This window comes from Diabrotica virgifera, chromosome 2 (assembly GCF_917563875.1).
Source record: "Diabrotica virgifera virgifera chromosome 2, PGI_DIABVI_V3a".
NCBI lineage: Eukaryota > Metazoa > Arthropoda > Insecta > Coleoptera > Chrysomelidae > Diabrotica > Diabrotica virgifera.
This window is the reverse complement of record NC_065444.1, coordinates 163,881,407-163,909,128: the sequence shown is the minus strand read 5'-3', so window position 1 is coordinate 163,909,128 and position 27,722 is coordinate 163,881,407. Positions and strand designations below refer to the sequence as shown.

The window sequence follows — 27,722 nt, the reverse complement described above, 5'->3', positions numbered from 1 at the left end:
TAGGTTGAAAACTTTGCCTTTTAAACAATTTAACTTCAAACAATAAATTTTAACTAAATTTCTAACATGGTCTCTTTGGACTTGATACTTTTCCTAATTCTCTTAATAAAGAAATTTTAGACGTTAAAGAAATATTATTCTACACCTACTTCTAAAAACTGGTAGAATTTTGTATTTTTCTTCAGGATCTGTCAGGTGACTAAGTTTTATTTACATAAACTCAGGATTTCGTATTCATTTTTATGCCGAAAAATAAAAATCATGCGAATTATACGTAGAACTTCTTGGTGTCCATTTAAATTTACTTCCTCTGCCAATCCATCGTTGACGAAATATGTCATCTTTTTATGGATATGTTTCATGGAAAAGACATGCAAGCAGTTTCAATATCAACATTCTTAACTGTTTATAAACATTTATGCGTAGATACCAAAGTACAGCAATGTCTAGAATTTAAAATTTTTAATAAAAAATACTTTCGAACCTTGACACCACTTAGAACTTCTAATTACTATGTGTTAAAATTCACCCATAATGGTATAACATCATATCCATGTGAAATTTTCCTATTTACACCACCAATACCAATCAATTGGAAACTCTTGAACATTCATTATTTGAATGTCCCATTTGCAGATTAATAAAGTCGATTAAAAATAAAATTGTACCGACCTTACTGGTTGCCTTAACGCTGAATTATGACGTCTGTTAAAGCAATTTCAATGTATTTGCAATTTTCTAAAACGTACATATATCATTAAATGATCAAAGATTAAATGAAACAAATTTTCTTTTAAGCGAATAAACTGCTAAATCTACTAAATTTATTGATATTTATACTAGACCAGTTGTTGTAACTTGTACACTCAATGTTACAAAACTGTAGTTTTTTAGAAATAGTAAATATTTATCTACCTATCTAAATTCTAAGAGCTCACGGAAAATCAGTTAGGGTTAGTTATAAATAGTAAATGCAAGGAAGATATCCTAGCCTTCAAGTAAACGTTTACAAAAGACTAGTAACTTGTGGCAAGTAACTTGCCCACTTTACTTGCTTATTTACCGCTTTAATACAAGTATATATGAACAGGCCTTTAGGGACAAAAATTTAATTTAACGTATTTTAAAATTTTTAACATTAACATGACATTGCTGTTGGTTCTGGTACTACCTAACCAAATTTTATTTTTTAAATTTAATGCTCCAATTTTCAACATTTTTTTTAAAAGACTAAGTTTTCACTCTAATGGCATATAACATATCCCACCAGAATGAAAACAATGGGAACCTTCTCTGGTTACACCTCCGAGGCTTCTACAATTTGCAAGCCATACGGATGCTGAGACTAAGGAAGATGAGGGAATTCTACAATTTACAATTCACGTCACATCTGCTCAGCGCGGTAAAGTTCCAACGAGACTGGTTCCCTTCATACTCCACACAGAGTAAATGTAAATCAAAAATGAATAACCATTTTCAATTTCGTTGCAAAACGAAAATACAGCCGAACCATATTCCAGTCCAATCAGAGAGTGCTACAAGCACCTCTACCGGTTTCGAAACTTATTAGTCTCTCATCAGGAGGCACATATGCTGCTCTCCCTGATCCAACCAAAACAAACCCCAGCGTGCAGTCCCGAATTGCAACGAACGAAATGGCATAGATGCCCTAGCGGCAACTGCTAGCAAAAGACTAAGTTTTCACTCTAATGGCATATAACATATCCCACCAGAATGAAAACAATGGGAACCTTCTCTGGTTACACCTCCGAGGCTTCTACAATTTGCAAGCCATACGGATGCTGAGACTAAGGAAGATGAGGGAATTCTACAATTTACAATTCACGTCACATCTGCTCAGCGCGGTAAAGTTCCAACGAGACTGGTTCCCTTCATACTCCACACAGAGTAAATGTAAATCAAAAATGAATAACCATTTTCAATTTCGTTGCAAAACGAAAATACAGCCGAACCATATTCCAGTCCAATCAGAGAGTGCTACAAGCACCTCTACCGGTTTCGAAACTTATTAGTCTCTCATCAGGAGGCACATATGCTGCTCTCCCTGATCCAACCAAAACAAACCCCAGCGTGCAGTCCCGAATTGCAACGAACGAAATGGCATAGATGCCCTAGCGGCAACTGCTAGCAAAAGACTAAGTTTTCACTCTAATGGCATATAACATATCCCACCAGAATGAAAGCAATGGGAACCTTCTCTGGTTATACCTCCGAGGCTTCTACAATTTGCAAGCCATACGGATGCTGAGACTAAGGAAGATGAGGGAATTCTACAATTTACAATTCACGTCACATCGAAAATGGTTATTCATTTTTATTTTTTTTAAATTCAAGTCAAATACACAGCAAGAGACAATACTACAGACGAAATTACTCAAATTTGGAATTTGTATAAAATATAGTGTCAGTGTCAAATAAACAAAAATATATAAAATGTGGTAACATCTTCATTCATGGCGTACCTGACCAGATCATTGACTATAGTAATCACCTTGTTGATGTTTAACAAAGGAGTATATTTAAATTCATACCAATACGACTACAACCCGTACGTGAAGGAGTATACAAAAAATATCACCCTTAAACAAGGTGTATTACAAGGAGTAATAGTGGAACCAAAAATTGACAGCGAGAAACAGTACCGGGTGGGCGTATTTAAAGGAATCCCCTATGCAGCTCCCCCCATTGGTGACCTACGATTTATGCCTACAGCGGGAGCACCTTCCTGGTTTGGTATCAAATATGCTGATGAATTTGGACCAGTTTGCCCTCAGAAGCTTCCTGATGAAAGAAAAATGCCGGCGTTTAGGAAAGAATATTTTTTGCGTTTAAAGTCGTATCTACAAAATCAAAGTGAAGACTGTTTATATTTGAACATCTATGCTCCCATTCGAAGTAAGTACATAATATACCTATTTTTAATAATAACCTTAATTTAATGATTGTTATAAGCTCAGTGTGCACTAATTAACCATAAGTTAAAATTCTTCTAAATATGGCATGCGAAAATATTAAAAGAACTCTGTTAATATACGATGCGATGTACTAAGCCGTTTAATAAGTTTTGCGCTTCAATAAGAAAAACAGGTCCGGTCCTGAACATGGTAACACAAACTGTGTTTACATTTCAGTCCCAAAAAATCATCTTCTTTCAAGTAGTTTATATCCAAATAAACTTGAAAATAAACAAAAAGTAATAGTATATAGTGCAGTTACCTTACGGAATAAACCAGTGAGTTTTTATTATTTATTTATTCAAAACATTACAAAGCATACCGTTTGTAAGGTTAAGTGACGGCCGAAAGGCCAGTTCTCGGAACTAGTTCTGGTTCTGAAACTGGTTTATAATTACTAATGAGTATACCAAATGATACCAGATCCGACCTAACTAATTTGTCAACAATCATGACTGAAGATCATCAACAACCTCAAAACAAAACCTCATATTCAACTGTGCTTAACAATGCTTCTTCAATTCAATTTCCTTCAAAGCTGCAAGCAATTTTATTTAATTCGCTACCTGATACTAAAATAGAAGAGTACTTAATAGCACTTGGTGAAGTTGTTCATCCACGGAATATTTTATTTTCATCAAGGCTATCAAATAACAGAATATGTATTTATCTCTCCAGCGAATCCCTGGTGGAAAAATTTATGTCCGGTCCAGCAGAAATAACAATTAAAGGCGAAAATCTAAAAGCACGAAAATTGATAACTCCAAACGAAAGACTGTTACTATCGGGTGTTTGCCCTTCTATTCCACATATTCTAATAGAGAATGAGTTAACCAAATTTGGTCTTAAATTAATGTCACCTTTAACCTTCCTTAGAATCGGTAGTCAACTTCCAGAATTTCAACACGTCCTCAGTTTTAGAAGACAAACTTATATTCAACCACTTGTAGATATAGACCTTCCCTCTTCTTTCTTAATGACATATGATCAAACTTCGTATCGCATATATTTAAGTTTAGATAAACCTTCATGTTTTATCTGTAAGAACACGGGTCACGTTGCAGCAAATTGTTCAAATCATAATCAACAAAATGATTCCTCTCATATCCAACACCAACCGCAACAACCAATACAACAACAACCAATACAACAACAACCAATACAACAACAACCAATGCAACAACAACCAATACAACAACAACCAATACAACAACAACAACCAATACAACAACAACCAATACAACCACAACCAATACAACAACAACCAATACAACAACAACCACAAGAATCCCCCAAGTCTATTCCATCACCCCTAGAAATGGAACCAAATCATCCAGTCAGTAATTCTAGTGCCGAACCTTCACTTAACCAACAAACAGATACTAATTTAATGCCCCCCGTATTAATTATGGAAACTAATTGTATATCTAAGGATCAGTCAACGACCAATAAGAGAACAATTTCGGAAATTAATACTACTCCATCTCCCACTGAAGAATTAAATAAAGAATTTAAAGTACCAACACAAACCAAAAAGAAACAAAAAAAAAAAGCAAACTGAATCTACCAGATCAATTCAGGAAATAATGATGCCAACAAAAACAGTATTTCACGATACGTCAAATAATTTTAACTTAACATATGAACAAACACTTGACTTTTTTGAAAATTATACTAGCTCGACTGATCCCATTAGTTTATTACAAACATACACAACGGATATACCCAACTTTATTTACATGTTAACAACAATTAAGCCATATTTTACAGAAAAAAGCATGAAAACTAAATGCACTAAATTAATAAACAAAATCGAAAAAATGCTAGACGATCCCGCTTATCAAGATAGTGATTGTTCGACAAATTCAGCTCCAGAAATAAACTAAAATCTTCGAACCGATACTACAATGGAATGTTAACGGGTTTTATCCCCGTTTAGAAATGCTTAAACATTTATGTTCAATAATCTCACCATCAATAATATGTTTACAAGAAACAAACTTTAAAGGATATCATAGTTATGACATGAAGAATTATTCTTGTTTCCATAAAAACCGAGACAACGCAAATATCGCTAGTGGAGGAGTTGTTACGTATGTTAACAAAAAATATGAATCAGAAGCATTAGTAATCAATAGTAATTTAGAAGTAGTAGGAGTATCAGTGTCCTTTCCACAAAAAATGAATATCTGTAATATTTATATTCCACCTGACTTACCTATCACAGAAGCAGATATTTCAGATGTATTAGATCAGATTCCCACTCCCAGAATAATCGTTGGTGATTTTAACAGCCATAATCCAATATGGGGATCTCTTGGAACAAATTCCAAGGGCAAAATTTTAGAAAACATAATTACCTCAAAAAACCTAAACGTACTGAATGATGGACAATCAACAAGATATAATATTCATACAGGTACTTCATCAGCTATCGACCTGTCATTATGTGATCCTGTACTGTCAGCAAAGTTTTCATGGGATGTAATTCCGTTTTTATTTGGAAGTGATCATTATCCTATTAAAGTCTCTTTTAACAGTAATTATGAAGATACTAATACAACCCCAATTCCAAAATGGAATCTAAAGAAAGCCGATTGGTATTTATTCAAAAAGTATATTCAACAGAACTGCCATAGCTTAAAAGAAGTCACCGAAAATCATCATATAGATGAACTTTTGAATTCGTTTATATCATTAATCCATCTTGCCGGTGAAAATCATATAGGTAAAACACAAACTCTACATAAAAGAAATTCATTACCATGGTGGAACGCAGAGTGTACTGATATAATAAAGAAATATAAAAAATCCTTTAACAAATTGAAACATCACAAAACACTTGAAAATACTATAGAATATAAGAAGTTACGGGCTCAAGATAGATATATAACTAAAAAGAACAGAAAAAAATCTTGGCAAGAATTTATGTCATCTATTAATTCCACTATGCCTATAAGCACCGTATGGGAAAAAGTTAGAAAAATATCTGGAAGTAATACCTATAAAAAGATTCCATTTCTATGCAATAACAAACATATAGTAACATCTAATAACGAAATAGCAGATTTATTAGCAAAACAATTTGAAATGAACTCCAGCAATAACAACTTTTCTAAAGAATTTATCAATACCAAGATGATTTCGGAAAATAAATTAATAGATTTTAATTGCATTGAAGATAATCCTCTTAATATAACATTTACCATGGAAGAGTTTAATCACTCTTTAAGTACCAGCAAAAAATCGGCGACAGGACCAGACGATATTCCTGTTAGTTTCTTACAAAATCTACCAGATAATGGAAAACAATATCTTCTTAACCTATACAACAGAATTTGGACTAATAATGAGTTTCCCACAAAATGGACGCAGGCGATAATAGTTCCATTACTAAAACCAAATAAACCACGAACTGATCCCGAATCCTATAGGCCAATTTCGCTTACCAACACAATGTGTAAAATCTTGGAAAAAATGGTGAATAATAGACTAAGGTGGTTTTTGGAAAATAATAAATTAATAATCAATGAACAAAGCGGCTTTCGCAGGAACAGATCCACTATAGATAATTTAATTGACCTAGAATCCGAGATAAATGAATCGTTTGCAATTGGACAGGAATGTCTTGCGGTTTTTTTCGATATAACAAAAGCGTTTGACATGGCTTGGAGATACGACATTCTTAACACACTAAGTCAGTGGGGCGTCAAAGGTAACATGCTATATTTCATTCAAAATTTTCTTAGTAAGAGACAATTTAAGGTTAAGATAAATGGTACACTATCCAGCACTAAAGACCAAACAAATGGAACACCTCAAGGATCTGTTATTAGTTCAACACTATTCTTAGTAGCAATAAACAAAATCTTAGAAAACTTTCCACAACTTGTTAAAGCGAGATTATACGCTGACGATTTAGTTATATATTCAAGAGGAAAAAATATTCTTTCTATACAGAAAAATTTACAATGTGCATTAAATCACCTTGAAAACTGGTCGAAAGCTGTAGGATTGCAATTCTCTACAACCAAAACTAAATGTATTTTATTTTCAAAAAAACGGCAGTCTACAACTCCAGATCTTCAGTTATATGGAAACAACTTAACTTATGTGGAACACTTAAAATTTCTAGGAATGATCTTTGATAAAAAACTATCTTGGAAGTACCACATTATGCACATTAAACAATCCTGTCAATCTGGTCTCAATTTAATGCGTACACTGTGCAATCGTAATTGGGGTTCAGATTGTAAAAGTTTGATTCTTATTTACAAATCTCTAGTACGATCCAAACTCGATTATGGATCAATTGTATACTCATCTGCAAAGAAGACACTTCTTGCTCAACTAGAAGTCATACAAAATACAGTATTAAGAATAGCCACAGGAGCATTCTGTACTAGCCCCATTAATAGTTTACAATGTTTAACCGGAGAACCACCTTTAAATTTCCGAAGAATGTACTTGTCATTAGCCTACGCATCATCCATATATGCAATAGAATCGCATCCCACTTTCCACCACACTATTGCAGAACGTTTCAAAGAAACTTATGTAAATAAAAAAAGAACTAACCCCCCCTTTTACGAGAGAATCAGAAAATATCTCTCTCTCAATAATATTCAATTCCCAAAATTTTTTAATCAGACAAATACAGTTACTCCTCCGCCCTGGACCTTTCCTCCTGCAATATGTGATCTAACTCTTTCTAAATACAATAAGCTTGATACCCCCCATGCAACAATTAATCAATCTTTTCTCAACATACTTGCTTCTTTCCCAGATCATTGTTATATTTATACAGATTCATCTAAGACTGCTGATGGTGTGGGATCGGCAGTTGTAGATTCAAACACTATATTACAATTTAAATTATCTTCCACTTGCAGTATTTACTCTGGAGAACTATATTCAATTCTGCAAGCCCTCATTCACATTCGTACTCAAAAAATTCCAAAATCTGTCATAATTACCGACTCACTCAGTGCATTACATACGATAGAACAGTTATATACAAGTAATCCTATAAGTATTTTAATAAAAGAACAATTACATTTACTGAAGAACATGATGCAGCAAGTAAGCTTTATATGGGTTCCATCACACATTGGACTTCAAGGAAACGAAAAAGCAGATTTCCATGCCAGAGAAGCAATACACAGTGCGTCTTCAGTGTTAGTGAACTTAGTGCCTGTTTCCGATTACAAACCATTCCTTAAAGAAAAAGTGTTAAACAAATGGGAAAACGAATGGAATCTTTCACAATCATCTCTACACACAATAAAGCCCTCAATTGAACCTTGGTGTGAGATAGACCTAAATCGCCAGCTGTTTGTGAAGCTAAATCGTTTACGCATAGGGCATAGCAGACTTACTCACAGCTACCTAATCTCTAAGTCAAATCGCCCTATTTGTGACCTGTGTAATTGCGACATCAATGTAACACATATATTAATAGAGTGTCCTAAATATCTTAATGAAAGACAAAAACACTCCATACCTCTCAATATAAAAGCAGTCTTAGGATCACACTGTAAGCTTACACATTTGTTTAATTATTTGAAAGACATTAATGTTTTAAGCAAACTATAACCACTGTTAACATTTTATAATTCTTAATTTGTAAATTATATTGTTACCTAAATGTGAACTTATGTAATAGTCAAAATGTTATTAGATTTAAGTAACCATGTATTAATGACAGTACAGCTAATAACCCAAAGTGGTTGATGCTGATAATAAAATAAAAAAAAAAATAAGAAAAACACAATGTTATGGTTTAAATACACTTCAGTATTTAGTATAGTTTCTTTGAATATTAATGCACTTGTTTAAATTTATAAATTCCATCCCTGAAGTGAGAATCTAGAAGGGATGCAAAATACGTTTCCATAGTTCGTATGACCTTATCATTTGATGAAAAACGCTTTCCACACATGAATTTTTTTAGTACATTCTTTTAGGGTTTTTGCTTTAAATTTTAAAGAACCGCTTGGATTGACATGAAATTTGGCATACGCATAGCTAACATGCTAAAGAAAAAAAAAAGTGATATGGTGCCGATGTGTGCTTTTGCCCTGAGGGTGAGTTTCACCCCATCTCGGAGATGAAAAAATATATGTCCAAGATAAGTCCCGAAATGGATAAACTGACTAATTTAAATCAACTTTGTTCTATAGAGTTTTTCCACCAAATCAATACTTTTCGAGTTATTTGCAAGTGAATATGTTAATTTTTTAACAAAATAACCACGTTTTTAGACGGTTTTTCGCAAATAACTCACAACGTAAGCATTTTGCCAAAAAAATATTCTTAGCAAAATTATAGGCTATCAAAAAGTGAAAAAACGGGGTATATATTAGGTCTCTATACCTAGAAAAAGCAGCAACGTGAAATATCAAAATAATGAAGCATTCTTGGGGAAAACACATTACAACTTTTTTAAAGTGTTTAAAAAAGGCTTTATTTCTGTTTTTATAAAAAAAATTTCTAGCATCAAATGTAAACAAGTTACGCTCAAAATAAAGTTGGTCCCTTTTGTTTTGGCAAAAAAAAATTAGGAAGTTCACCCCCCAATTAACAACTTAAATGAAATTGATCGTTACCGCTTCAAAAGTTGCTTTACTTAAGTATGTTGTGTTTATATGATCTGTAAGTTTCATCCATTCAAAGTGCTTATTTTTGAAAAAATTTGGTTTTAAAATAAAATTTTTAAAAAATTAAATTTTGAGAAAATGCTCTCTTTCAAAATAACTTAAAAATTTTTAGAGATACCAAAAATCTTAAACAATAAAAAAAGTCAGCTTTACATTTCTGAATATTTTGTATTTTTTGTTTTTCTGTAAGACAAAAATTGGTTAAGATTCGGTGTTTCTAAATTTGCTTACCTATACTCATGATAAGTGACTCGTTCAAGCCCTTTTAACTACAGCTCTTTCAAAAATAAGGACTTTGAACCGATAAAACTTACCGATCATATTATGATCAATACGTACGCTAGTAAAAAACTTTTGAAGTGCTAACAATTAAGTTCATTTGAAATGCTAATTAGGGGGTGATTTTCCCGATTTCTTACCAAAAAAAAGGGACCAACTTTATTTTGAGCGTAACTTGTTTATTTTGATGCTAAAAATTTTTTTTAAAAATCAAAAATAAGCATTTTTTAAACAATTTAAGAAAGTTAAAATGAGTTTTTCCCAAAAAAGTGCTTCGTTCTTTAGTTATGGCACGTTAAAATATTCGATTTGGAATTTGACGAATATGAACCTATTTTTCATCAGCTCTAACTCTGCTTATACTAGGTATAGTGACCTAATATACAGGGTGAGGCAGATAAAGGGCCTATTAGAAATCTCTCGAGAACTAAAGGTAAGAAAATCATGAAAATTGTTATACAGGGGTTTTGAGGTGTGAACTATTTAATGAAAATATTTTGGTCTCTTTGCTACTTCCGGTTATACCGGAAGTTGATTGTAACTTCGTTTTTTTAAATGGGACACCCTGTATATTTTTACATTTTTGGATTCTCCTCGATTTCTTCTTTCTTTAAATATAAGGTTTTGTAATATTATACAGGGTAGGTTAAAAGATAATTATGTTTTCTTATTAATTTCGTAGCAAAATTCACACCCTGTAGGCTTGTAGTAGTTTGACATAATAAATTCTATTTATGTTCAAATGATTTTTAATATAGTCTTCTATTGTTAACAATTATTAGTATAGCTAAATTTTTCTTTTTAGTATACAGAGTTGGTCGAAACACGGAATGAGTATTTTCTGAGTTTTCTTAAATGAAACACCCTGTATTTTAGTATTGTAATGAAATGTTGTTTTATGGTACATTTTAATTACTTAAGCACTCCCTATACCTAACTGCTTTAATTTGCGAGTTATTGGTGATTCAAGCAAAACATTAATTGCAACACAAAATATGTGAAATTGTATTAGGTTGGCCGTGAAAATATTCAATCACAAATAATTTTTTGGAAATAAATACATATTAATCTAGACTGATACTTAAAATTGCCAATAATGGTTGAACTGTCAAAATACCATCGAATTTAAGATTGTTGGTGCGATTAACAATTAAGCACAAATTAAAGCAGTTAAGTATAGGGAATGCTTAAGAAATAAAAAAGTACCATGAAATATCATTTCATTACAATACTAAAACATAGGGTGTTCCATTTAAGAAAACTCAGAAAATACTCATTCCGAGTTTAGACCCACCCTGTATACTAAAATTAAAAATTTAGCTATACTAATAATTGCTAACAATAGTAGACTATATTGAAAATCATTTGAATATAAATAGAGTTTATTATGTCAAACTACTACAATCCTACAGGGTGTGAATATTGCTACGAAATTAATAAGAAAACGTAAATATCTTTTAACCTACCCCGTATAATGTTACAAAACATTATATTTTAAGAAAGAAGAAATCGATAAGAATCCAAAAATGGCAAAATATACAGGGTGTCCCATTTAAAAAAACGAAGTTATAAGCAACTTCCGGTATAACCGGAAGTACCAAGTAGATGAAAATATTTTCATTAAATAGATCAGTCTTCAAAACCCCATTATTCCAATTTTCACAATTCAGTTACTTTTAGTTCTCGAGATATTTCTAATAGGCCCTTTATCTGCCTCACCCTATATACACCATGTTTTTCACTTTTTTACGTGCTATATTTTTGATAAGAATTGATAAGAATTTTTTTCTCGACCAAATACTTACTTTTTGAGTTATTTGCGAAAAACCGTCTGAAAACGTGGTTATTTTGTAGAAAAATTAAAATATTCACCCGCAAAAATTCGAAGATTATTATTTTGGCGAAAAAATTTTATAGAACAAAAGTTGCTTAAAATTAGTCATTTTATTCATTTCCAGACTCATTTCGAACATATATTTTTCACCCCCGAATGGGGGTGAAACTCACCCCTAGGGCAAAAGCACACATCGGCACAATATCACTTTTTTTCTTTGACTGGTTAGCCATGTGTATGCCAAATTTCATGTCAATCCAAGCGGTTCTTTAAAATTTAGAGGTTTTGCAATATTTTACCTTTAAGAGCATCGGTACGTATTTTCGGCTGCAATGCTATTCAAATGGGGATTCATTTTTTTTTTCGAATCCTGAGAAAACTAATAAGTATTTTTGAAAAATTTAAACGCAGAATGGAAGATCACGTTATTAGCGAGGGCCGAAAGTCCCTGAGAGCTTCTATAATGTTTATTTTAATAAGTTACAGGGGTGAAAAACTAAGAGAAAATTTAGTGTGATTTGTAATTTCAAATATATTATTCAAAACAAACTTTTTATTTATTCTAAGGGACTTTCGGCCCTCGGTAATAATTTAGTCTTTCATTCTGCGTTTAAATTTTTAAAAAATATTTATTGGTTTTTTCAGGATTCGAAAAAAAACACAATGCCGTGGTAATATTTTCCAAATCTATCTTTGTCTTACAACGCACTCAGCCGAATATAATATTGTCAGCATATATTGTCAGTCAGACACTGACAATCAGTGACAATTTTAAATATTTGACATTGCATCGGGAATATGTTGAGTTATTGTTTAACAAAACAACATCTGTATAAAATGAATATAAAAGATAATCCTTTTTGTGAATGTGGTCGTCTCGAGGATCTAAACCACATCTTTTTTGAATGCCCGATTAATGTGATTCCTAATTTTGATATATACACAAAATTTATTTCCATGAACTTCAAAACACCGCTCTCTATATACAATATTCTAAGTTCCTTAACGGAAGAATCAGTCAATGTAATTATGCGTTTTCTGGCAATTAACCAAATAAGCTTATAAACTGCAATGCGTTTTCTAGCAATTAACAAAATAAGCTTACAAATTGCAAGGCTCAACTGTTTATATGTATCCGTGTTATATTATGTTGCTATTTGTCATTTAATTTATGTTTTAATTTTTAATCATACTTAACCTGACCCAATTAATCTCATTTAATTATAATCATCACACCTCATCAAAAGCTTCCTTACAAGAACATAGTCAGCGATTTTGGTATGGCTTAGAACCAGACTACGTCAAGATCGCTTATAAATCGTGCTGGTAATCGCCTTGCAGCGAAACCAAAAACAAAAAAGAAGAAGAAGAAGAGTTATTGATTAAATATTATTGAAATATAGTGTATTTGATAAATAATTGATTTAAGACGTGAACTTAATAAAAAGTTATTTATTGTGTATTATTTGTGGAAGATCCAAACAGAGAATACATCAGGATAATATATTCGGTGATCCAAGTATTTTGTTGTAAAAGATGTTCAAAATTGTAAGCGTTCCATAACAATATATTATTAAAAAATCACTTTAACACACTAACACTTTTCTTCTTTTCTCGATTGAGTATTAGTCTTTGTTGTACAAATAAATTATTACAATCACTGTATATATAGTTAGTGAAAAAAATATCACATTTATTAGCTGAATTAATAATTTCCAATTATAAAAATAACAGTTATCCAAGAACATTCAAAACCCATCTCTTTAAATTAATAATGACATTTTCAAGTAGAATGACATTCTAGTAATATCAATACCAGTGTGAATTTTACTACACGTAATTTGCCGTGTAAAGACAGAAAAAGTAGGGATACACGTAAAATATTTGCGAATTATGTACCCATAGCCTTTAGGTATTTATAATAGAGTGGATGCTTCAATAACTCGAACTTTAATTCATGGATTTTTTCCATTATTAAAACGTGCATATGGCACAGTGCATTTTCCTGATGAAAAAGTATTTTTTAATCTTCTGAAAACCAGGTCTTTTCCAATATTTTTTTCCTTCAACTGGTCTTAATGCTTACAATATCCAGAATTTATTTTTGTACCAGTTTGCTAGTAAGCCACAAACAAAATTCCTCTCGTATCCTAAAAAACTGATGCTAATACCTTCTTGGCCGATTTCTGGACATTATCTCGTTTAGGAGCCAAAGAAGCCAGGTTCACATCCCTCTTTAGCCTCATAGACCAGGGCGGATCTCTGAAAAAACGTCTATTTTTGGATGTGGGAGGTGGCATTCGGATTTTTGCAGATAAAATTAGGTGATAACTTCAATAATAAATAATTACATAAACATCTTCTCAAATATGCCCGGAACATTAATAAAAAAAAATTAAAATAGTTAAGAATTACTAAAAATATCGATTTTTTCCTATTTCCTTTGCTTATAACTCTAAAACGATTCACTTTGGGGCGAAGTTGTACAAAAATAAAATGAAGATAATTAAATTCTCTATCAAATACCATTGATTAAAAATGTTTTAGTTTATTACCCTTGCTGAAAAATATCAATAAATACAAAAAAGTGGGGAAAACAAGGCTATTCTTATTCATTGTTTTTCAAACACTTAATATCCATACACAGTCCACCAAATGTTATTAAAATCTACGTAACAGATTTTGCATAATAATTTTGCAATCCTTTTTAAAGTTGAAACTTTTTAAAAATTTCAGAACAAAAAGTAAGCCATTTAGAAGTGTGCCAATTATTTTACATATAAAGAAGAACTATACCTATTTAATACACTGTATAGAATTGAAATCGGATTATTAAGGCAACCTTAGCAATGTTTTAAAATTTAAAACAATTTTTTGGCTTATAAACAAATAGAATGTCTCCATAACTGTTACATTAAATTAAATTCAGAGAACGGGACTGGAGAGACTCGATAATAAGAATATAAGGCGCTTGTTTTAAAAGAAAAAAAGTTGAATTGCGAGAAGTAGTTTCTAAAATACAATCGGTCAAAGTTGACAGGTATTTGCGACGAATTTATAAACAATAGGATGGTAATCTTTGAACCATTGCCTTATTCTTTCTCCATAGAAATTTTCATATGTTCAAGATACTAATAACATATTATAATAATAAAAACGATCGGTATTTCGCGATGTTTTGGTACCAAAATACAAAAAAATTCAAAAAAGAAACTAGGTTGAAGAAAGTTGAATTTCAAAGTTCAAAATCAAGCAATTTTATTCATTCTTTTGTTAATCCAAAATATCTCGAGTAGAGCGGTCTAAATAGCTTATTGCCAAGTCCCAACTATGCTTTAGGTTTGTTATAATAAATTAATTTAATTATAACAAATTAAAACCACATGTTTTTTCGTATGTTGTAGAATTCTTTCAGAAAAAAATTAATATACGTGTACCTTTTAAAGTTAGAAATACAAATGTCCTTATTTGAGAGCTGTATATTTATTTACACAATATTTGTTTAAACAAATTAAAATTTTTTTTTAATATTTTTTACTACTCTTTTGTAGCTGGAATATTCTATGATCCACTTATTTTTACGGCGCGCGGCGTTTAGCGGATTTTTATTCTTGTTGAAACTATACTTAGTATAAAGTACCTACCACCTTTTACCATTAAATATTTACTATAAGAATATTAATCAGAATAAAATTCGTTGGTATAAAAGGAGTATAATATACATATTATGTAGGTTATGTGTTTTAGCTCCCCTAAGTTCTCTCAAGGAAAAAAGTTCACCTTTTTAAAAATATGTGGTTACCATAATTATTTACAATTGGTAAGTTATCAGACTGGCATTTAGACAAACCCTCTTGGGTTATTAAAAAAAATTAGGTAATAAAAACACTGAAATATTAGTTACTGTTTAACATATTGTTGGATGCAATAATAAAACAAGTGAAAAAAAGACCGTAGACAATGGGCGATAGCAGTGCCGGATTAACCATTAGTTAAAGTAGGCAGTTGTCTTGTGGCCTCGGCCACAAAGGGAACCTCGCAGGGCCCAGAACGAAAAAATAATAATTAGAATCAAATAAAAACTTTAAATCATATTAAAAGTGAAATTTAATAAAAAATTTTCTTCTTGGTAAAAGGTATATTAGTTTAAAAATCCCTAAAGGGCTACAAATATGAACAAAATGTTTTCGCTCTGTAACAAGAGCATCATCAGTGTTACAAGAACATGGTGAGCTAACCAAAAAATACAAAGGTCAAAGCCTTTCAAAAACAGACAAAAGTCTTATATAAATGAAAACATAGAAAAATCCAAAGGATGGATAAAATTCCTAAGGATACGGCCCTAGGGCAACATATGACTCCCACACGTTGTAAGTGGGTCAAAAGGTAACTAGGTCATTCTGTTATAATAGGTGGCAGGTAAGAGTTGGCAACTAATATACCTTTTACCAAGAAGAAATTTTTTTATTAAATTTCACTTGTAATTAATGGTATACAGCCAACTACAGGAAGTTCTTCCTTGTGGATTTTTATAAATCATATTATGTTAAAAAATTCAAATATCGCCCAGTACCATAAAGGTGATGGTGGGCGTATAAAACTACATTACAATACATATTTTGTTTACATAGAAAGTCTACGTTGTGAGAATAAATCGCTAATGAATACGCTTTGGTAGAAGGAACAGTACTACAGATGGAAATAAGAAAAAAAGATTCGAGAATGGAATAAGAAAAAAAGATTCGAGAATGGAGCAGAAAACATAAGAAAAAGCAAGAGAAAGAAAAGATCCTTAAGCAAGATTGCATTAAGCAATCAAGAACAGAAGCAAAACTTATTTAAACTCAGTTTCACACCGAAATCCATAGCTAGTGAAGCTGCAACCAATGAAAATGCACATGATAAAACAGAAATAACTGAGGGAAACATAGCTTCCGTAACTGAAAAAGATGAAAAAACATGTAACGACAGTTCTATTCCAGTTCAAGAAGTTAAATAACCAGAAACCGAAACTAAGTTAGAAGTTGAAGGTAAAGATAAATTGGGTCCTAAATTCGGAAAACGACATAAGATTACGGAATACAATAACTAAAGAAGTAAGGAATGGATTGAGAAAGGTCTTCAGAATATAAGAACATTGATGGACGTGTTTCAGCATCAAAAATAAATTTTGAAGACATTACAAGATTTTTACACAATCTATGGTTCTTCGAAAACATATAAGTGGAACAAAAATTAGAGATTGGCTGCCATATTCTCCCTCAAATGGAATATTGTATTTTGGGTTTGTTCAGTCCATGTAAAACTTTTTTCAGCCTCTACCCACCGTTGGGAAGTTATGATCAAATGCTTAAATGCTTTGTCTAAAGATTACAACGCTTTCAAATATGCTCTTCATACTCTTGCTGAAGACACTAATCAGAAAGCTGAAACAGTCCATGAGGCTAAGTGTTTGTTGAAAGAAATGTCAAAATAAGAAACATTCACCGTGAATTAGTTTTGAACAACAATTTTAGAACCCATGAACGCTGTTAGTAAATCATTACAGAGAGAAGAGATTAAACTTAAAACTGCAGTTCAGCCTCTAAATTAATTTTTTGAGTTCTTAAAATTCCAAAGAGATAATGTTGCTTACTACGAGCAGAAGACCTACGATCTACAATACTCTACATATTCCGACGCGAGTAAACGAAAGTGTGTAAGAAAACTACATTTCGATGATACTAATTCCAATGAAGTCTTTCTACAGGGTGGACAAACGTTAAAGGCTGAAACGTATCTAGCAATGTTCGATAAGCTAATTACTGAGCTGAGTCGTCGGTTGACATTGTACCGGTCAGTGAACTCAGTATTTGGTCTTTTGTGTATTTTTCCACAATTGAGTGATACTCAAATAAAGGAATGTGCTTCAAAACTACATGAAAACTATTCTGATGATATTAAATCTAAACTTGAAGATGAACTAGAGGAGTTCAAATATTTTATAGCCCAGCTTCAAGACTTGCAGGGAAAACAATTTATTCCTGCTTCAATCATTTTGGGTTATTTCGCAAAAGGCGAACGGACATTTTCAAAAATGAAAATTATTAAAAACGGAGAAATCCTAGGTTTCTTAAGGGGCTTCATAGCTTGAGCTGCCTAGGGGCCTCAAGATTCTTAATCCAGGACTGTGCGATAGAGAGATAAAAGTACTTTGTTATGCTGATGATACCGTGATAGTAGCAGAGTGAGAAGACGACCTACAAAGATTACTGCACGAATTCAACATTAACGCACAAGAAATTAATATGAAAATATCACCCCAAAAAACAAAAAACTTAGTAATAGCCAAGGAACCAATAAAATGCAAATTGATGTTAGACAATCAAATTATGCAACAAGTAATAAAAAAAATGTATACCATTTTTATTCAGTTGCAATGCGAAGGCAAAACAATCTTATTTTTCACGGAATGGGACGTTTCCGTGTTCATCGCCAGTCCATTTCATCGCCGTCCGTTTCATCGCCGTCCGTTTCATCGTCATTTAGTCAGTTGATTTTGTATTATGGGAGATGACACGACACGACGTTAAATTCAGTTCAAAACTTATGACAATTAAAAAGATAAAAAATATTATTATATTTACTGTTCTACTTCCCCTAAATTTTTGTACAGATAATTTGGGTTCTTTTCGAATTTAAGAAACAGTTTCTCTTGGATGGAAATGTTGACCGTGAAATTTAAAAGATCATTATAATATATTTCATATTATAAAAGTTTAATTAAAAGTCTATTAAAGGATTAATAGGCTATTGATTATGTACTATAGAAAGGAACTACAACGTTAACGGGGTTTTATTATTTCATATGGTCAATGAATCTCTATATATGAAAAAACCGCGGAGTTCTACCATTTAAAGGGGTGCGTTTTTGAGAAATGGGTGAATTAGTCCCTGGGCATAGGTTACATTAGGGTGAGTTCTATGCACTCTTGGTACAAACACGTCTACATAAAAATTGTTCCTGGTTAAATTTCCTATCTAAATATAACTTTTTAAAGTCAAAGATACTTTTTTTTACAAAAATATATTCAAAAGAAAAAGCACAAAGAAACCCAAAAGAAAGAAATTTTGTTTTGTGTCCCATAACTTTTGTCCACGGGGATATAGGTATAGACATTGCTTCACAGAAAAAAAACTTACATATTTTGTCTTTAAAATGATGTTTCGTAGAGGTCATTAGGATTTACAGTTTTCGAAATATGATTTTTCAAATTTCACCACTCACAGCAATTTTCGGAAATTTTCCTTTTTTATTTCGCAAATATTGTTCTGTAACTTGTTTCTACGTAACTTTAGCTATATGCAATGGTGCAAGTAATAGGAATAGAAATCAATTACCTTTAAAATATTCTACTGTATAATGTTATACGACTTTTCATATGCTTTTTCAAAATGTAGTAAGTACTTGCAACGATTTTTGATTTTAGTATTATTTTTTAAATTCCTCATTATAACTTTTTATGTGATTGTGTGTTATGATTGAATCTTATTTTTATAGCTAATACTTTGGATCCACTTGACTCGGCCGGCCAAACTTCAAAATATGGATTAATTCTAATAGTTACTGTCAAAGCTCCTGCACCACAAGCTTTGCTTGAAAAAATAGCATGTAAATGTACCGAAGGATGTACAAAAAACTGCGGTTGTAGGAAGATAGGAATTAGCTGTTCAATATTCTGCAAAGGGTGCATGTGCATGGGTACTAATTGTGGGAACTCTAAGATAACTGAGGTGTCAGAAGAAGATATTTAAGCTAATACTAACGAGGAGATGGACTTTGATTTTGAAAATTTTTTAAATGTCAACGCTTAAATAATTTTAACTTAAGTGATGTTTTCTGAGACTAATGTTTATGTAATTTTTGTAAAAGAAATAATTTTAAATAATACACGTAAAAAAATATCAACGAATCACTCGGTTTCCATTACATATTTAAATATAGATGATACACCATTTTAAACAACAGAAAGTAAGCCCTCTTTATTGAGCAATATATGGTATATTTATGTACAAGAAAAAAAAAATGGGAGTTCGGTCCTGGCAGGTATACTAGTTGGTGCGTATTTGTCAGCTCCAAACAAAATAGTTATTTAGATAGTAGCTAATGAGTAAAAAATTTTTATTTTCGCATATATAAGTGTATTATAGTGCGTTCAATTATTGTACGTAAGTACTCTTTAAAATTATATAAAGCCAAGTTATTTCACTGGAATTTATTATTTATCAGAAGTCGGTTTGATACAAAAAACCCTAAACACGTTTATTCGTTATCTATAACGACATGATAAAATCACCTGTTGTAAGACAGGTCCGTATTTCAGGATTTACTTAGTTTTGAATAATAAATAAAATATGTCAAATCCGACTGCCGGGACTTCTGACTACAGGAGCGCCCAAATGGAAAACACTACTAAAACTTATTCTACTGCTTTGATTGAACAACAATTTCCAACAAAAGAACAAGCCATTGTATTCCCATCCATTGAAAACCTTAAACTTCAAGATTATCTGATTTCACTAGGAAAGTTGATCGAGCCCAAAAATATCCTATTTTCCTCAAGGCTTTCTAACAACAGAGTGTGTATGTACCTTGCAAACAAAAATGTTGTTGAAAATTTCATGAATAATTATGGAGGATCCATAGAAATTAATAACCAAAAAGTCCAAGCACGCAAACTAATCACTCCATCACAAAGGCTAATTCTGTCAAACGCTTGTCCCTCCATACCGCATGCTGTATTAATTCAAGAAATTGAAAAATTGGGCCTTCAACCCATGTCTCCCATGTCATTTCTCAAGATAAGCGCCGGTTTGCCGGAATTCAACCACATTTATAGTTTTAGACGACAAATCTTTATCACACCACCGCTTGCCCCAATACCTGAATCCATATTAATGAATTATGATAACACCAACTATAGAATTTATTTTGCACAAGATTCCTTGATCTGTTTTTCATGTAAAAGGCCAGGCCACACTGCAGCAAATTGCAAAACAATCCAAGAATCAGTTTCTGAAACTTATAACCAAAACCCCCACTCCCAATCATCTTCGCAACCCATACCTTCCGAAATACTTTCAACCAACCCCTCAAAAACTCCAACCTCACAACCAATTATCAATATAGATACAACCCAGTCCACACAAAATAGCTCAAAACGCAGTTTGGATGACATTGTTACACCTCCTCTAGCGCAAGATGCTAATTCAGAAAACCAAAGTCTTGAACCATTTGTTAAACCTAATGTTGCTCCAGCTAAAAAACCAAAGAAAAGTAAGGGAAAGACTCCAACTCACGTACTCATGGAACCGACCAAGGCATTTATCTCAGAGCAAAACCCTTCATTTGTTCTTGATTTTGATCAAATATCCGATCTATTTGAAAATGTTTATGGTGCACAGGACCCAGTCAGCATCATAAAAAACTACACTAGCGAATTTGAAGCTTTAGTGAAAATGCTAACAGCAATATACCCGTATTTCAAACAAAGATCGATTAAAGCTAGATGTACAAAAATTAGAAAGAAACTATTGAAGCATTTACAGATGGCTTACTCGGATACTGAGGCATCAGAGACTGAAAGTGAGTTTTCTCAAGAATAGAGTCATGAACTTCTGTGACAATCCCAAATTTCAGTTTTATTTACTATAAATGGGCCTCTCATCAATTTTGCAGTGGAACATTAACGGTTTCTATAATAACCTTCCAATGATCCAAATAATTCTGTCCAGACACAATCCAGATATAATTTGTCTTCAGGAGACTAATTTCAAAAATAAAAACATACAAGCTTTAAAAAAATTTAAAAATTACTACAAAAACAGAACTAACCAAGATAAAGCCAGTGGTGGAGTAGCTATCTTTGTAAAAAAGTCAATTGAAACTACAGTAGTTCCTCTCCAAACTAATCTAGAAGCAATTTGCATTAAAGTTAACTCGAGTCCAAATATCTACGTTTGTAACTTATACTTACCTTCATCAACGCAAGTAGACTCAGAAGCATTAACTGAACTCTTACAACAAATTCCCCAACCCAGGCTTATTTTGGGCGATTTTAATGCTCACAACTTTTCATGGGGCTCTTCTACTATAAATACCAGAGGAAGATTGCTGGAAGAGATATTTGAACAGTCCAACCTTTCAGTCTTAAACGACGGCAGACCCACTAGATTTAATATACAGAACGGTGAATCTTCATGTATAGACCTTACGATATGCGAACCAGGTCTGACCCCACAGCTCACCTGGGATAGGCTGGATTTCTTGTATAATAGTGATCACTACCCAATTTTTATTCATAACAACAAAAACCAACGTGGACGGACATTTACCCCAAAATGGAATTTAAAAAAACCTAACTGGAATCTTTTTTCAAATTTAGTCGAAAGCAGTATGACCACATTTAAAAGCACCTCAAACGTAGACGAGACCCTTAAGAACATTGTTACCATTATCACAGAAGCAGCAGAAAGAGCAATAGGAAAAACTTCATACATAAAAAAACGCAACCCCGTCCCATGGTGGAACCATGAATGCAAAACAGCAGTTGAATCTAGCAAAAGAGCTTTTAACAAATACAAGCGCTACAAGACTCTCGAGAATAAAATTGAATATACAAAACAACGTGCAATAGCCAAGAAGACAACTAGAAATGCCAAACGCCAGTCATGGACTCAATATGTATCAACGTTAAATGCAAACACTCCCATGACTGAAGTATGGAACAAAGTCAGAAGAATATCTGGATTAAACAGCAATCAGAATATCAAAAGCCTCGAGAGAAATGGAAAGGCAGTTACTAGTAATACTGAGATTGCTAAAATCCTTGCTAATACATACAAAAACCGATCCAGTAATATTAATTATAAAAAATCTTTCATTAATTACAAACAACATGAAGAAAATAAGAAAATTAGCATTACTCCTAACACAGATGAACCGTTAAATTTACCCATTTCTCAATTAGAGTATACGGAAGCATTATCAAATATTAAAGAAACTAGCGCTGGCCCGGACGATATTCCTAGTATTTTTATTAAACACCTTCCAGCGAGCGCTCACAAACAACTTCTAGATCTGTTTAACATTATTTGGCTTCAACACAAATTTCCTGAAAAATGGCATGAATCCATAGTAATACCTATACAAAAACCTAATAGTATTAAGACAAGTCCCGAGTCATACAGACCGATATCTTTAACATGCGCCATGTGTAAGTTACTAGAAAAGATTATTAACAATAGACTGAGATGGCACTTGGAGAGACAAGATTTGATTATTCCAGAACAAAGTGGTTTTAGAGACCAAAGGTCAACTATAGATAATATCATAGATTTGGAGAGTGACATTTCTGAAGCATTCGCACTAGGGGGTAAATGTCTAGCGGTTTTCTTTGACATATCAAGAGCTTTCGATACAGCCTGGCACGACTATATAATAAAAAAATTACATAGTTGGAACATTCAAGGTCACAGCCTATTCTTTATTAAAAATTTCCTTCAAAATAGAACTTTCAGAGTTAGGACAAATAACATAACATCAGATATAATGTATCCAGAAAATGGTATCCCTCAAGGCTCGGTTATAAGTCCTACTCTCTTCATAGTGGCAATCAATGATATCCTCAAAAACCTAAAATCGCCTGTAAAGGCACGAGTCTACGCAGATGATCTTGTAGTTTTCTGCAAAGGTAAAAATATACAAAATATATTTCGTCATACACAGAACTTTATACAAGACTTAGAAATCTGGTCACAAAAAACAGGTTTCTGTTTTTCCGCTGAAAAAACTCGCTTCATCCTATTTTCAAAGAGAAACGTCACAAATATCCCCAACCTAAGACTATGTGATGAAAACCTAAAGCGTGCAACGTCAATTAAGTTCTTGGGCATGACCTTCGAAGAAACCCTAAGCTGGAAACTTCATATAACAAATCTGATGTTATCTTGTCACAAGCGACTAAATCTTCTAAAAACTCTGGCCAATAAAGAATGGGGTGCGGATCGCCAAACACTTTTAATGTTATACAGAACATTAATCAGATCAAAATTAGATTATGGGTCTACTGTGTATTCTACAGCGGCTAAGACGCTGCTGAAAAAACTTGACAGTCTTCACAATCTCGCTTTACGTATAATATCTGGAGCTTTTCGCACAACACCAATCGAAAGTCTGTATTGTGAAGTTGGAGAACCCTCCTTAGAAGACAGAAGAGTTTATTTAAGTGTAGCATACGCCGCAAAAATCAGGTGTAACTCAAAAAACCCTACTATACAAAATTGTTTTACAGAAAAGTTCCCAAATCTCTTCATAAATAAACCAAGAACGGCCAAACCCTTCTACGCAAGAATTAGAAGCTACTTAAATCAAATAAACTATGCGTTCCCAGAATGCTTTCCTTCCAAACTGTCCTCAATTCCTCCGTGGCAAATAAAGAACCCTCAGTGCCTAACACACCTCATTTCTTTCGATAAACATTCAACAAACCCACAGTTAATCAAATCCGCCTTCAATGATATACTCCGCAATTACAAGGAGTATACACAAGTATACACCGATGCATCTAAATCAAATGAAGGCACTGGTGCTGCAGTCATAACCCCAACATCAACAAATAAATACAAACTCCCTTCAGAGTACTCTATTTACTCTGCTGAATTATACGCTCTATACCAGGCCACCCTTGCTGTCAATGCGTCCAGTAATACCAAATATATCATACTCACAGACTCTCTAAGTTCGGTACAGTCAATCCAATATGTCTACCCATCTAATCCTCTGGTCATCAAAATAAAACAAGAAGTTCATACCGCTCAACTGAATGGAAAAATTATCATATTCCTCTGGATACCATCCCATATTGGAATTCAAGGAAATGAAGAGGCAGACAACGCTGCAAAAGAAGCAGCAACTAGTGATAGTGCGGAGTGTACGGAAACATTTACGAGTGCGGATGTGAAAGCGGCGGTCAAACGTAAAGTGCGGTATATGTGGGAAGAAAAGTGGAAAGTGTCATCGGCCAAGCTACGCGAAATTAAAAAATCGATAAAACCCTGGCCAACATTACCAACAAGTCGGAGAGACCAGGTAATATTAACGCGACTCCGATTGGGTCATACGCGATTAACTAATAGTCATGTGTTTTCCTACAAACAAGAACCAAGATGTGACAACTGTGAAGAAAAGTTAACAATCAAACATTTATTGGAGAATTGCGCAGCATTAACGCCAAAGCGCATATTGTACAATATACCAAACAAACTGAGTGACATTTTAGGCCTACAGTGCAATATGTCAAATTTAAAGAGGTTCCTAAGTGCAATTAACATTTTATACAATATATAAAAACACAAATGTAATAAAAATTATTGTTCACCACTATTGTTTCGCTAATAGCCAATTTGGCTGATGCGATTTTTGTTAATAAAAAAAAAAAAAAAAAAAAAAAAAAAAAAGAAAAAAAAATATAATGAGAAATTTCAAAAATAATCGTAAAAAATGTAAAAAATGTAAAAAATAATATTTTTTTATATTAGGTATTATATAATACATTATATAATAATATTATTTTATTTCTATATTATATTATAAAAAATCGTTAAAAGTATAAAAACTTGAAAAACAATAATCTCTTTAAAAAAAGTCGTACAACGTTATACAGTAAACCATTTTAAAGGTAATTGATTTCTATTCCTATTACGTCTACCATTGCGTATACCTAAAGTTAGGTAGAAAAAAGTTACAGAACAATATTTGCGAAATAACAAGGAAAATTGCCGAAAATTGCTGTGAGTGGCGAAATTTGAAAAATCATATTTCGAAAACTGTAAATGCTAATTACCTCTACTAAACAACATTTTAAAGAAAAAATATGTAGGTTTTTTTTCTGTAAAGCAATGTCTATACCTATATCTTCGTGGACAAAAGTTATGGGACAAAAAACAAAATTTCTTTCTTTTGGGTTTCTTTGTGCTTTTTCTTTTCTGTTGTTGTCTGATGTTTCTAACATATTTTTGTAAAAAAAAGTACCATTGACTTTAAAAAGTGATATTTAGATAGAAAATTTAACCAGGAACAATTTTTCTGTAGACGTGTTTGTACCAAAAGTGCATAGAACTCACCCTAATGTAACCTGTGCCCAGGGACTAATTCACCCATTTCTCAAAAACGCACCACTCTAAATGGTAGCACTCCGCGGTTATTTCATATATAGATGTTCATTGACCATATGAAATAATAAAACCCCGTTAACGTTGTAGTTCCTTTTAGCTATCTTATTTTGAATATAATCAATAGCCTATAAGTATGGCAACGGGAATAGTCATATCTCGCATGTCTTTGAATTCCTAATTAATCCTAAAAATAAATAATAAATGTAACTGTCGAAAATTCGGAAATATATCAGATAGCGATTAACTGACTGGCGATGAATCGGCCGGCGATGAACTGGCGGCATCGAAACGGCGGCGATGAAACGTTCTAGACCCTATTTTTCACTTAGAATACGGAGCGCATTCCAGCACTCTGAACCGACGATTTTCGACTCTTATTGGAGTCATGTTCGGAGAGGCGTAGGCCTGCTTCTCCATACTCGAAGTGACCAACCATGAAAGCTTATCCCCACATTGCAACTGACGTGTATGGATTAGGTGACTAGCGTCATCTGGCAATTGAAAGGTAAAGTTTTCAATCGTAATAGCAACGTTAATAATATTGAAAAATAATAAAAATAATACTAAAAGATTGTTAAATTGAAAACTTATTGGTCCATTTCCCTGGTGACACCTCCAGGGCTTCTACAATATGCAAGCAAGATGGATGCTGCAGTGAAGACAAAAGGGAAGGAATTCTACTATTATTGGGAATACTAATTCCAACGGAAATATACATTGGATTCCAAAATAAAGATGGCATACATTTTTATTTTTATTAGTATTACTCCTATAGAGTAACTAGGTCCATTTTCCGTTGGAACTGTACCAAGCTGCAGATGGGGGCTGTGAATTGCATAGTGTAGAATTCCATCCCTTTTGTCTTCAGTGCAGCATCAATCTGGATTGCATATTGTAGAAGCCTTGGAGGTGTCACCAGGTAAATGGACCAATAAGTTTTCAATTTAAAATATTTTAGTAATATTTTTAATATCTTTTAATCTTATTAATGTTTCTAATAGGATTGAAAACTTTACCTTTCAATTGCCAGATGACGCTAGTCACCTAATCCATACACGTTAGTTGCAATGTGGGGATAAGCTTTCATGATTGGTCACTTCGAGTATGGAGCAGCAGTCCTACGCCTCTCCGAAGATGACTCCAATAAGAGTCGAAAATCGTCGGTTCAGAGTGCTGGGGTGCGCTCCGTATTCTAAGTGAAAAATAAGATTGTTTTGCCTTCGCATTGCAACTGAATAAAAATGGTATACATTTTTATTTTTACTAGTATTACTCCTATAAAGTACCTAGGTCCATTTTCCGTTGGAACTTTACCAAGCTGCAGACGAGGGTTGTGAATTGCATAGTGTAGAATTCCTTTCCTTTTGTCTTCACTGCAGTATCCATCTGGCTTGCATATTGTAAAAGCCTTGGAGGTGTCACCAGGGAAATGGACCAATAGCTTTTGGACCTAACAAGTAATAAATTTCAAATACCTGGCAATTAAACTATCAGCCGAAAACAATATAGAAGAAGAGGTAAAATATCAAATAATTAAAGCCAGTAGAAAAGCCGGATGCCTGAGTGGAAAGAATGGCCCGAATATATAAGTCAGATACTAGGCCAGTTATGACTTACACGGCCGAAACAAGACCAGACACAAACAAAACACAAAGACATCTGGAGACCAAGCAAAACTACAGTACAGAGTGGGAAGTTAGGAAATCAGACGTATATGTGGAGTAGACAATATAAATATAGTTCGTCCGCTATAACTTTTCC

At 32.8% G+C, this 27,722-nt stretch overlaps 1 protein-coding gene across 7 annotated transcripts in view; it reads left to right on the top strand.

Moving 5' to 3' along the window:
* The window catches only part of LOC114332101 (neuroligin-4, Y-linked), a 238,137-nt gene that overhangs the window by 13,862 nt on the left and 196,553 nt on the right, over window positions 1-27,722 (top strand). For 4 of the 7 annotated variants that reach the window (XM_028281820.2, XM_028281818.2, XM_028281815.2 and 1 more), the window contains exon 2: window positions 2,356-2,916. In XM_028281820.2, coding sequence (XP_028137621.2) covers window positions 2,475-2,916 — 442 coding nt within the window. In that variant the 5' untranslated portion in view covers window positions 2,356-2,474. The remainder of the gene's footprint in view (window positions 1-2,355; window positions 2,917-27,722) is intronic. The other 3 variants (XM_028281822.2, XM_028281819.2, XM_028281823.2) reach the window with 2 other exon arrangements.